This window comes from Electrophorus electricus, chromosome 10 (assembly GCF_041902795.1).
Source record: "Electrophorus electricus isolate QZ-2024a chromosome 10, ASM4190279v1, whole genome shotgun sequence".
NCBI classification, from domain to species: Eukaryota; Metazoa; Chordata; class Actinopteri; order Gymnotiformes; family Gymnotidae; genus Electrophorus; species Electrophorus electricus.
In genome coordinates, this window is record NC_137506.1 from 1,324,969 (window position 1) to 1,337,500 (window position 12,532).

At 49.7% G+C, this 12,532-nt stretch overlaps 1 protein-coding gene across 5 annotated transcripts; it reads right to left on the minus strand.

Moving 5' to 3' along the window:
* Positions 1 to 359: 359 nt before the first annotated feature.
* grhl3 (grainyhead-like transcription factor 3) lies at positions 360 to 12,227 on the minus strand. 5 transcript variants are annotated; one of them, XM_081722238.1, is made up of 15 exons: positions 12,064 to 12,227; positions 10,345 to 10,513; positions 10,096 to 10,160; positions 9,042 to 9,288; positions 8,729 to 8,811; positions 8,364 to 8,511; positions 7,618 to 7,729; positions 7,291 to 7,385; positions 6,025 to 6,183; positions 5,110 to 5,191; positions 4,537 to 4,667; positions 3,547 to 3,673; positions 3,191 to 3,276; positions 2,992 to 3,056; positions 360 to 1,469 (listed from the first exon to the last, which is right to left on the minus strand). In XM_081722238.1, the coding sequence occupies exons 1-15, from the start codon at positions 12,078 to 12,080 to the stop codon at positions 1,352 to 1,354; spliced, it is 1,704 nt and encodes a 567-aa protein (XP_081578364.1). In that variant the 5' UTR covers positions 12,081 to 12,227; the 3' UTR covers positions 360 to 1,351. The 5 variants fall into 5 exon arrangements, with proteins under 5 accessions (XP_081578364.1, XP_081578365.1, XP_035388893.1 ...); XM_081722239.1 differs by having other exon boundaries at positions 8,729 to 8,808; positions 12,064 to 12,226; XM_035533000.2 differs by having other exon boundaries at positions 8,723 to 8,811; positions 12,064 to 12,225.
* Between the last annotated feature and the right edge of the window lie 305 nt (positions 12,228 to 12,532).

Sequence of the window (12,532 nt, forward strand, 5' to 3'; positions counted from 1 at the left end):
CTAGATAAAGTTCAGCTCTGCTAGATAAAGTTCTCCTGCCTCACTGCAGCCTTTAAATTCTCTTGCTGGCCTGTTGCCATGGCATCTTTTACAAAGGGCAGATTTGAATTAAAATGTCATTTTAAACAGAACAGCTGGCTACACTGGAATGTTCATACTCGGTGTGTCAGCAAACTCCGGATCCGTGTGTCTGTGTGACTTCCACAACTGTCCCTGACGAGCTGTGTCAGAGCAGGAAGTCTGCTGGACCAGAGCTGTGCTGGGATCAGTTATAATGGTGAGGTTTCTGTGACTTTAATCATGATTTACGAATTACGACTGACGTCACTGACCAAGAACAACACTAGAATTACATTCAAAACATTGATATTCTTTTTATTTTCCTTATAAAATCAGATGAAATACAAAAGGGAATAAAAACAAATGATACACATCAGAAGCACAAAATACTTGAAATGTCATAATTCTTGTGAAGCCAAATCCCATAGCATGCATGAAACGCTCAAATTCTGCTCGTCATTTGGAACTTTTTCAAGGGTAAATTTCAGTGGTTCATTTGGACCTTTTGTTAATTAAATGTGGGAGGACGAGAAGGAGCTTTGTCGTGAAACCGACCAAGCAGCCTCGAAATGTGTGGAGTCGGTAAACGGCGGTCCGCCGCCAAAACCGAATCTTTCTCTTCTTTTCCTTCTTTGCGGGCGAAACACTGACAGAAACGCGGCTCGCACGGCGGAAATGTGTGACGTTTGGGCTCAGAAGCTGCCTCGCTTGTCTCGGGCAGCTTCCGACGTGAAAGCAGAGGCGGGAAGAGTCTTCGCCAGAAGTGTTGGGCCCTATTTTATAGCTCAGATAACGTCCATTAAAGGAAAACACGGTCTCAGCAGCCAGAAGCAAACGCCGCGACCGCGTTCCGCTGCCGCGGAAATGACGAGCCGCAGACAGCGGCGGGGAGGGGGCGGGGCTTTTCAAGCAGACAGACGTCGATCACTAGAAGCGCAGAGGCACACGGTATATGGCCGCTGCAACACACCCGGAGAACGCTCCTTAAATCTTATTTATATTTACAATTCATATTTACAACGCATCCGCTCACTGCAATTTTGTCCGACGCATCGTAACTGCTGATGTCGTATGCCAACAAAAATAATTAAAGACATTCCTGGGAAGAATCAATTGTATCTACAAAGGCAGCTAAGCTGACGTATTTAGGTGTAAACACATGCAGCTGGGTGCAATGTTCTGTTGTCCTCGTTTGGACGGACGCGGTCCGACGGGATCAGTCCGAGAGGCGGCAGTGCTTTTGATTGGCAGCGCGACGACAGTTCCAGCTCATGTCACCGGCAGGGGTCACTTATAGCTCCATTAGCGTGACCTGGAAGTGATTGACCATGACCTCGGAAATCTCGATGAGGAAGGCAGAGTGGTTGCTGTAGTGTTCAATTATGTTGTCGTCCATGTTCACGAATATCCTGAAAAAGAAACAAACAAACAAACAGGTGGAAGGTTAACCAACCAGGCGTGAAAGGAGAACGGACCCGTTTTTTTTTTCTTCTGAGAAGTTTGGCACTGGTGATGTAATTGCTGAACTAGTGCTCATGACTGAGGTTGTGTGACCCTCTTGGAGCTGCTCTGCCCTGGAAAGACATCACACAAGATTCCCACATTCTTGCTCCTTCTTATGGGAACATTCATCACCCCATGGCAACCGGCCAAGAGGCTGATCCTCTGTCACCTCTCACCCACCCAGTCACTGAGCAGAGCCATTCTGATCTTTCAGTCAGATCTGATCTGGAGCCTGTGACAGAGAGAGACACTCCCAAAACACCCCCATGAAAACCAGGATGGGCTTTTTGCTGTCATCGCCTGTGTGGGTTAGGTGACGTGGGTTAGGTGACGTGACAAACAGCCTCTTTTTCAAAAAATCCATACAGTCCATATAATCCACATAAGCCATATAATCTAACCTGCTGCCAAAGACACAGCAGGGCTTTAGACTAAACAACTGGGTGAAAGAATGAGCTTGTTAACAAAAAGGTTTGCTGAAAACATTTGCATTATAAATCACAAAAACTCTCCGACGGGAGGATGAACCGTGTGTGTGCGGGGGGGGGGGGGGGGGGTTGCCTTCATGTGCTGGTCTGCCAAGTTTGAGGGCAAAGAAGCCGTTTTTGGGGGTGGGGGTAGCAGAGAATGTCACTTGACTTGTCCTGCTCCCTCACACACCCTCATGCAGGTCTGCCACGGATCCCAGGCTACTGACACTCAGACATGCAGAAACACTTGTTGGCGGCTCTCGCCAACCCTGCTGGCTGCAGTCTTCCCCCTGTGACACGATACTACGATGCCTTTTGCGGCGCCTGGCCCAGGGACTGTACAGGTTTATCATTCGTAAACACAAGCAAGCAAATAAACAAATCCTTCACGTACTGCGAACACAAGATCACAAGGACAGGTCCGGGGCGGGATCACGTCCAGGCATTTCATGGGAATGACGGCCATCACATGCACCACACGGCCACCGCGCACTCTTTCCGCCCCAGACTTCCGTGCGACCCGTCTTGCGCAATCGGACACCCGCCTTGCTCGAGTTCCAAACCTCCCTATCTACCCCTTGACCTGCTCACGTGCCTTCCGACCGCAGGAAACGATCCTCAGCTCTGTCTTTCTTCCTTTTGTTCTTTCTCAAAAGTCTTTATTTTCCTGTAAACGGAGCAGCGATTACAGCATTCCACAAGCCACGGGGGTTCTCGTTTGTCTGGCCCGTCGGCTTGGCTGCCAGAGAGCTGCCAGACATGACAGTCCCTCAGTTCAGGATGAGCGACACCTTTACGAGGCGTCCCGGCCTTTCTCCGTCTCCCAGACCCGCTCGGTCATTAGTTGCGGTGGCAGGCGGCGAGCGCTAAAAACCCTCCTTCCTCCCTGGAGCCAAAATGGCCAACGCCATCTGGCCAGGGACGGCGTGATTTAGTGGCGTGGAAAAACGTCACTCACCCTCTCTTGCACTTCTTGAAGATTTTCCCAATGGTGTCTTCTTGCAAGCTGTACTTTTCTGAAATCTGAGAGCACAAAGGAGAGATGGGTTTGGCGCTAAAGACGTTCCGACGTGATTCACAGCGAGCTCTTCGCAAATACTGGACAGAGACAGAACGGGGAGGTGTGAGAATGGGCAAGAAGGGAACTCGGGACTGACCGCTCGTCTCAGTCCCCTCAGCGTGGGCGTCTCCAGCATGAGGGCATCGAAGACCTCCTCTGACTCCTGTCGCACGTAGAGTAGCACTGCAAACAACACAGAAGCAAGTGAACATTCAGATCCTGGGTGGCGCAGTGTTCGCGTCGGTACATGCTCTGTGAGGGGACGAACCAAAATCCAAACCAAAATCAAGTGTTGGAGGGGGAAGCAGAACAGCGATGAGTTGTGACGTGAGGGTGGTGTATCTGGGGCTGTGTGTTATGTCGTGGTGTGGTTTGGCGGAGGCCGCGTTGTAGTGGTGTGGTTTGGCGGAGGCTGTGTTGTGGTGCGGTTTGGTGTTGTGGCAGGTATCGTACCTCTCTGCTGTTCGTCTTTGCGAGGCTGTTTGCTTGGTGGCAGAGCGCATTGCTCTCCAGACTCGGAGTAACACGCCACACGCTTCAGTGAATTTCTCTCGGTGTCCTCCAGACTGCTAGGGGGCGCCTGCGAGGCACAGATGCATAATATCACCATAATGGCGGGAGATGGGAGCCATGGAAGAGTTGCCTCGTTTCCTGTCTAGCATTGTAGTACGGTGGCACTGACGATGTTATCATTAAAATTATCTCACCTGTGCAGGTGAGGCCTAGCAATACCTAATGAAACACACACACACACACACACACACACACACACACACACACACACACACGAGTGTGTATCTAACTGCCTGATCAGAGAGTGCGTTATCTGTTTCACACACAGATAATCAATCACAGTTGGCCAGACAACAGCAGCAACACATGGAATGTTCATGTATGTACACACACACAGATTTACACACATGTGCACACACAAAGCCCCACACACAAGCGCACACACACACACAAACCCACACAGATTGTGGGAAAGGCAGCCTGTCAAAACCTCTGCAGTTCTTCCTTTAGTTGACTGTGTAAACAGGGCAGAAAATGTATTTGTGTGTGTGTGGATGTGTGTGTGTGTGTGCGCACACGTTGTGTTTATGTGTGTGTGTGTGTGTGTAGTGGGGCAACTTAATCTTCCATGTCAGTCAGCCTGGCCAGCTTCTTTCGAGGTGAGTTTCGTTTGCTGTCGGGTAAGCTCCATAATGTGCCAATCACTCTCTCCCTCTCTCAGTCTCTTGTTTTCTCTCTCTCTCTCCCTCCCTCCCTCCCTCTCTCCCTCTCTCCCCCTCCCTCTTCCCAGCCCATTTTTTCCCACACCACATTTTTTCCCACAGTTTTCCTGCGTCTCTCCAGGTGTGGAGCATGACTCGACAATGCTGGGGCTAACCACAAATCCTGGGATTCCTGGAGGTGTCTCGCACGTGCGCGCACTAGACTTACCAGGCGCTGCATGCTGCTGTAATGCGTCTCAGGGATAAACAGCACAGGCTGGGTCACGTGATCGTCCAGCGTCTTGAAGAACGTGCAGTCCCTGCCGACGGAGCTGGACACCGCCGTCTGCTTGGCGTTGCCTGTGGAGGAAGAGGAGCAGAGGTTCAGCAGTGTCAGGGGCGCCTGGTTCTCTCTCACCTACCCAGTCAATTAGCGGCCAATAGTCAACACTAACTGACCCTACAAAACACAGAGAACGTGTGCTTTCATGGCAGATATCTGTGCAAGTGTGCCAAGGTACGCGCGTGTGCACACAGGCACGCCACGTTGCAGAATGACAGCCATGGAAATTTTGTACACGTGCAAACTGTTGCTTTTTCATAACCTCGTACCGGGAGCGAACAGCCCCCCGTGTAGCGCGTTCTGCTTGGCCTATTTAGATGTAATGGCCATGCGCACGTCTGGGGGTCGTCCAGCCAAGATCTCACCTCGCTGCCGTGTTGCTGGGTGTTGGCCCCAAAGACCCGAGTGCCGAACTGTAATTATGCGATCGGCTAAAAGGTGAGACTGATCGACGCTTACCGCTGTTGCTAGAATCCGTGCCACTCTTCATCCGCCTCTTCGACCTTTTCCTTTCTTCGTCTCTCATCTTCCTCTCTGCTCCCTGTCAGAGGAACAACCTGGTATCACAACCCAAACTCCAACACACCATGGGTCTTTTATTTGCACGAATGAAAACATAAATGCATGACTGTCTTATAACAGGCCGACAAACTGCAAACAGAACCTCGAGAGTTTGGGCTGCTGGCAAGACCTTCTGGCCCGCTGCGTTATTAATACGAACCACGACAGCGGTCTCAAACTGCCTTGTCACCTCAGCAATTTGTAGCATCTTTCAGATCTTGGAATTCAAACCACTGTGCTAATAAACATGGAGTGTAAAACACGCTTAAAAACAATAATGCATGCATCCCCAGGAAAAGACGCCAAGAAAAACAAACATGTTCCGCATTGTGCCTGTTCGGTGGTGAACTAGCTCACTCTCTGACGTGCAAAAAGAGCACAGGACACAGGAGTAGCTGGAGCAGAAGGAGATGGAGAAGATCACAACATGAGGGCCCAAAACCCTTATCTGATCACAGCAGAACAATGCGATCAATGGTGCATGTTCAGGAGGCCGGACAAAGAAACGTGACGAGAAAGAGAGAAAGCGTGCAACATACTGAGAGAGAGAGAGAGAGAGAGAGAGAGAGAGAGAGAGAGAGAGAGAGAGAGAGAGTGCAAGATGCTGAAAGTGATTTAAAAGTCCTCTTCAGATGATACTCTGGGCATGACGGTTAAAAATAAGCAAAACGAAGTGCATGATTTAAAAAAAAAACAAAAAAAACAACAACTTCCCATCCCAGCACTCGCGCATCGCAGCATCTCGAGGCAGCGCATCACCAGCTGCGGGTTCTCTAACACAGGCACGCGCTTCGTGAACAAAATGGGACTTACTTTGTCGCAGAAAACCTTCACCTGACAGGCGGCGCGGTGAACGAGGCGGTTGGAACCGGAGCTGAAGTCGTAGGTGTCGATCTGAAGGTTGAGCGGTAGTCCCTTCACTCCCTTCTGCGAGGAGAAGTCCGTGCTGAGAGAATTAATACCGATGTACACCTGCACAAAGCACAGCGCGAGCGCAGTGTGATATACACGCAGATGCACAGATCACGCAATATTTTACGAGGCCCAACCTTGACTTGGATAAGACTAACGAAGATGCATTTTAATTGCATATCTAATGCAGTCCTGAAAGGACACAGTGAAGGACCAAATTGTATGAATCTGGGGCCGCAAAGCAAACCCCTCATGGGACGAACCTTCTGTTTCTGCAGTACTTATACATCTTTAAAAAAAAATACATTGCATGCAAAATAATAGCATCTCATGTCACAAAGCTTCATATGACATAAGCGTCGGGTCTCACTGTGGTAGTAGACAGAGTCTAGGCACGCTCATTTGGACACGTTTTGGAGCTCGTGAATCTTGCGCATACACGCGTGACTGCAATTATGTCACGCGCGTACTCTCTTATTAGACAGAAAGATCTAATCTGTGGCTCGGATGTTCAAAACGACAAAACAAGCAAGATCGAATCGAGGGTGCCACCTCTGCTCGGTCACGCGGTAACGAGGTAAATGAGCGCGTGGGCGGAGATTGCGTTAATTCTTCGGGAAAGGTGTGGATGGAACTAGGCACGCGGGGACATGAGCGAGCATGTCTGTGACCATATGGGACGAATCTCCGCTCCCAGTTCATGCGCATTAGGACCAAACCCGATCCGTGATGCGGTAGGCGAGGACAAACCGCAGCTCAGCTCGGGTCGCCGCCTGCGTTATCTGTCCCGTTCGTTTCCCTGTTTCCGTTTGTTTCCGTCAGCTGTGACCCACGTCTGTCTTCTGAGATTTGGTCTTAGCTGTCTCGTGTATTTCTATTTTTCATGCTGTTTGGTGCTCTCTCTCCTCCACCTGTTCTTGGTTTCACTGTCACGCCCTAAACTGCCTCGGGATGTACTTCAGAACTGTACGCTCTCTCTCTCTCTCTCTCTCTCTCTCTCTCTCTCTCTCTCTCTCTCTCTCTCTCTCTCTCTCTGTTGTCATGACAGGTGCCTAGGGTGGTGACATGCCATAGATTCCTCAGCCTTTGTGACACTTACACACACACACACAGTTAACCCATGCAAAAAGAGGGGTGTGGGCGTGTATTTGTGCTTCTCTCTCATACCTTAGCTTCTTCACTGGTGTTCCAGATGAAGGATAAGGCGTTGAATGCCACCTCGTCTACATGGCTGATGCCACTGAACACTTCTTTGTAGTCAGCTGGAGAGAAACACATCAAAAATAAGAAAACCGATGAACCAGAACACTAAAATGGGATTCACTGAAGCCTGTGAATAAGGATGGCACAGATTACAGATTAATTCTTCCCAAACACAGACGTTAGCCAGCTAGCTACGATTCCTTCGACCCTCTTCTTAATACTTTTGTTTATTTGTATGTTTTGGAAGGTGTGTGTGTGTGTGTGTGTGTGTGTGTGTGTGTGTGTGTGTACCAATGTCGATGACCCTCTGCTTAGCGGTGGGCTGTCGTGCGTGCCAGTGATTCCAACACTTCAGTTGCATTTCTGGGCTCTTCTCATTCTCAAAAACTGCCATGATTACTGTCTGTAAGATGCGGGGGGAGGAAGGAGAGCGAGAGAAACAGAGAGAGAGAGAAACAAACAAGATCATTTACAGTTTTCACAATTTTGGAATGTTGGTTCATGACAGCTGTGTATGCTAATAGCTAAGGTTATGTCCTTTGTAAGCTTGTACAGGTTAAGTGTGCGCGTGTGTGTGTGTGCTATGCCTCTCCCTCCCCATCTCTAAGTCTTTAGTCACCAGGTTTCAGGCTGAAGGCTACAGGCTATGGCGTGGTTTGCACGCACAGGTGTGATCTGGGGATCCACCATTAAAATGAACTGCTCAACCTCAGTGCCAACCGTACACGTCACACACGTTGCAACAAAAATGTTCTTCTCCCAAAAAAAATGTTTTTTTGTTAAAATGGACACGGAATAAGGAAAGCTTTCTTCTTTTTCATGCTGCCATTGGCTCAAGTTGTGTGTCAGTCAAGCCGTGGTTGAAGGGTCAGGAATACTAGCCCCTCTGACCTCCTTGGCCCTGTAATCCCCGCTGTTTTCTGGACTAGGGTTAAGAACTCCAATGTACTGCTTTCCCCGGAACGGAGATGTTGCAGAGCCAACATCGCCACACGTTTCTGGAGGAGGCCGTGGGTGTGAGTTTAGGGGTCACCCACCTTCACCTTACTCGGGACCCCCGTGCTGCTCTCAATTCCCTGCAGGGTGATGGGGTAGAACTGGCCCTTGTTCAGGTACACCATGGACATCTCCGTATTCCTGTTCTGGGATGCCTGTGGCGCTCCCAGGATGAACTGGAAATCATTCCTACGGATCAGAACGACGCAATGGCAAACGCGTCAGGGACTGCTTGCTCAGAGACATGGAAAGAAATGTGACTCCGGGACACTGTAATCCTGGCGATATGAGAGAGAGAGAGAGAGAGAGAGAGAGAGAGAGAGAGAGAGAGAGAGAGAGAGAGAGAGAGAGAGAGAGAGAGAGAGAGAGAGAGAGAGAGAGAGAGAGAGAGAGGGCTCACCTGTACCTCTCCGGAGATGAGGTCGAGTATGAGTCAGAGTACACAGGGCTTGGGTGACCTACGAACTCACTGCTGTAGCCCAGAACCTGCTGGCACCCAACGACAGGACAAGTTGATTATGAGAGACATTTATTCTACGGGTGTTCTCATCACACACAAATCTGTTTGGTAATGACTGCATGACTCATTCTTTTTCTTGATCTATTATAAACGATATTGCCTAGCATCAAAATGCAAAAAAAAAAGAAAAGAAAATTGGTCTCATTTGGTCTCGCTCTGCACATCGACGAGTCGAGGTGTTTTTCTTTGCACGACTCACTTCGGTACTCGAGAAGGAGGCTTCGGGTTGCCATGGTTTCTGCGGCGTGTTCAGCAGAAGAGAATCAAAGATATTGTTGATGACTTGCTTGTCGTAGCTGTCTCCCGCACCGGTCCTGATGTAGCCGTTGTTGCACGGCGATGCTTGCTTGGCAACTTGGTCGGCGGAAATGCTCTCCGACAGCATCTTCATGATGTGGGCGGAGTTTTCTAGAGTGGTCAGCTCGGGGGAGGAGCCGTTGGATGTCCTGAGAGGTTATTGTGGGACAGTTTGACAGGTGTAATGGTTTTCGGTGTATTTCTTTTTATTGCGGTGCGGTTAAACTAAACATCGTGATTCCAACAACATTCCAGAACAGTCCCTCTCGCGGGTCACAGCACCAGAGAGAAAGGAGGAAGTGAGTGAAGATGGGAGGTGTTTGCTGCCCTAATCCACGCCTCTCCCTCTGTTTGCCTTTCTCGCCATATATTGGACCTGAGGGAAACCACTCTCCAGTGGCGGCCATTTCTCACCAGGACAAAAGGCTGGTGACTAAGACATTCCGAGGGTGGGAATCTTAATCCGTCTTTGACCTCGGCTAAACTCGAGCTAATCCCGCTAGCCCTCCCTCTGCATGTGGGAGGAGCAGCAGAAGATGGAGCAATAAAGGCCTTTCATCTTTAGTTGATGTCTTTAGTTGAGTTTCATATGCCCCTCTCTCTCTCTCTCTCTCTCTCTCTCCCTCCTTCCCACACTCTCTCTCTCTCTCTCCCTCCCTCCCTCTCTCTCTCTCTCTCTCCCTCCCACTCTCTCTCTCTCCCTCCCACACTCTCTCTCTCTCCCTCCCTCCCTCTCTCTCCCTCCCACTCTCTCTCTCTCCCACACTCTCTCTCTCTCTCTCCCTCCCTCCCTCTCTCTCTCCCTCCCACTCTCTCTCTCTCCCTCCCTCCCACACACTCTCTCTCTCTCTCTCTCTCTCTCTCTCTCTCTCTCTCTCTCTCTCTCTCTCCCTCCCACTCTCTCTCTCTCTCTCTCTCTCTCTGAGTGGAGGTGCACTGTCACCGTGGAGTTTTACCTCTCCATCTGTTTGAACATCGGGCCACCGCGTGAACAGGAACTCATTTTTGGATCTTTTTGAGTCTGAAAAGATAATAAATTAATTTGTTAATTGATTGATTGATTGATCAATTAAACAGTCAATGGCCAGTGTTTGATTTAAGTAATGAGAAAAAACTTGATTCAGATACATGTGTCTGAAAACGTTCTGGAGCTTGTGAGTGTGTGTGTGTGTGTGTGTGTGTGTATGTGTGTGTGTTAAATTGACCTTGCATGTGTCGTAGATGAAGGAGATACTGGCGAGGTCTTCATCAGTGGGTGGGCGGGGCTTAGCTTTGCTTATGTCTACACTGTCCATGTAGTTCCAGGAGTCCATAAGAAAAGTGTCAGGATAGCGTGAGTAGTTAAACGTCTCGTTCTGCAGAACCATCAGTGTCCTGCAGCAGGACAGTGGGAGGGAGAGAGGGAGGGAGAGAGAAAGAGAGAGAGAGAGAGAGAGAGAGAGTGGGAGGGAGAGAGGGAGGAAGGGAGAGAGGGAGATGTATATTAATAATACATTTACATATACTGTATTGTTTTGGCAACATAACTAGGTATTTTATCCTGTCACATTTGATTTGATTTGATTTGAGAGAAAGGGGTAGACACTGAGAGAAAGAGAGAAAGACAGAACAAGAAAGACAGAGCAGAGACAGAGAGAGAGAGAGAGAGAGAGAGAGAGAATATGTGACTTAGGAAAGCAGTCCATGTGTATGAAAGGCGAGTTCTCAGGGACAGTGGAGCTGTTTCTGGTTGTCTGCACACAAGCCAGCAGGACGGGTAGCCGTGTAGCGGTGATGTCAGCCGCCGCTGAGTTTCGCCCCGAGGCCGCAGCAGTTTCGATTGCGGAGACACAAATCTGGGAAGTCTGAGCGAGTGCCGGCGGATTCGACCTCTGTGGGATCTAAGTGCCCGAAACGCGCCAACCTGCCAAAACAGCTCATCCCCACACGGAGAGCCAAACCGGCATCTCACGTTGGTACGTTTGAGACTAGCAGGTGTGAGCAGGTGTGTGCAAAACCCACATTTCAAAGTGCTGGGTAGACCGCACATGAGAAAACTTGGGCACTCGAGGAGAGTCGGTTCCTACGGACGTGGGGCTACGCCGCTTCGGTTTTTGGGACTTTTCCCGCTTCCCCTCTGTGGACATGGAGAGTTTGCTGAAGTCGACAGCCCTCGACATCAGTGCTGAGGAACAGAGATGCAGCTTCACCCCCCCCAGCAAATTCGCGTAAATACGTCGGAGTTCATCCTCTCAGAACGGAACGGAACCTTCCTTCACCGGCCCCTCAAAGTTCTAGAATCATAGAACCGCAGTTCCAGAATCACAGAACCGCGGTTCCAGAATCGAGCTTGGCTGAATTCTTGGCCTACTGAGCTCCGTGCGCGAGTGTCTGGCTTGGCTCGTCCTGGCTTATTCGAGGGACCTTTTTTTTTGCGGTCTTTGTGCGTGGTGAGAAGTCACGACGGGGACACGCCGTGTGACTGTCCATATTAAGTGTCCGTATCCCAGCAAGCAGACGGAAACTCGCTTTTGTGATACACAGCCCCTAGCGCAGTAAAAAAAACTGATAGACATGTACCCAGCTCAGTGAACGCTCTCTGTGTGTGTGTGTGTGTGTGTGTGTTTGTGTGTGTATGCGTGCATGTGCGTGATCTGATGAGGGGCTGGTTGCCGATGGCGAGGAAGAGATGGGATGTCACACCTCACAGCAGCGAAACCACAGCTAACACCACACGCAAAAAAAATAAAAGCGCTCCAAAAAACGCAAAAGTCAAGTTTGTATACTGACTAAGCCAATACCCATCGTGTGTACGATGTGACTACTCCAGAAACTGGACGACGTTGCAATAGACCATCACACCGAAGAAAGACGCAGACCGGCTACGATAAAAGTACAACCAAGCGTGTGTGTGTCCCCCCCGAGATGAAGCAAACGCCACTTACTCAGTCTCCTTGGTCATGTCGCTCCAGAGAGGCTACAGAAGTTTAAATCCTATGTTCGAGCTCTCCTCTGTGAAGCAGGCTGTGTGTGTCGTGGAGAGAGCCAGCCGCGCGTGTGTTTGTGTGTGTGTGTATCCCGGTGAATGAGTGGTTTTGATTTGGACCTGTGTCTGCTTGCACATTTATTCGCCCTGACAGGTAGCTTTCTGACACTCGCGCCTGATTGGCTGATGGGCCAGGGCAAGTGTGTGATGGCACAGGTGGATTAGACCTCCTTTAACCCATGCTGTGCTGGACAGAAACTTCAGCAGGTGTGTGAGAGTGTGTGAATGTAGCTCATTAGCACATGTAATAAGACGTTGAGCTTCAGAGCACAAAGGTGTGAAAAGAGACTTATTTATGGTCAGAAACCAGCACCTGAGCTCTGAGAAAAGACTTTTATTATGATAATGTGGAGGAGAATCTTTTCATC

Excerpts from the sequence above, each read along its gene's own strand:
- grhl3 (XM_035533000.2), bottom strand. Across the intron at positions 8,812-9,041 it reads CCTCCTTCTCGAGTACCGAA|CAGGTTCTGGGCTACAGCAG; the intron begins GTGAGTCGTGCA and ends GTTGGGTGCCAG. Across the intron at positions 3,277-3,546 it reads CAAAGACGAACAGCAGAGAG|TGCTACTCTACGTGCGACAG; the intron begins GTACGATACCTG and ends TGTTGTTTGCAG.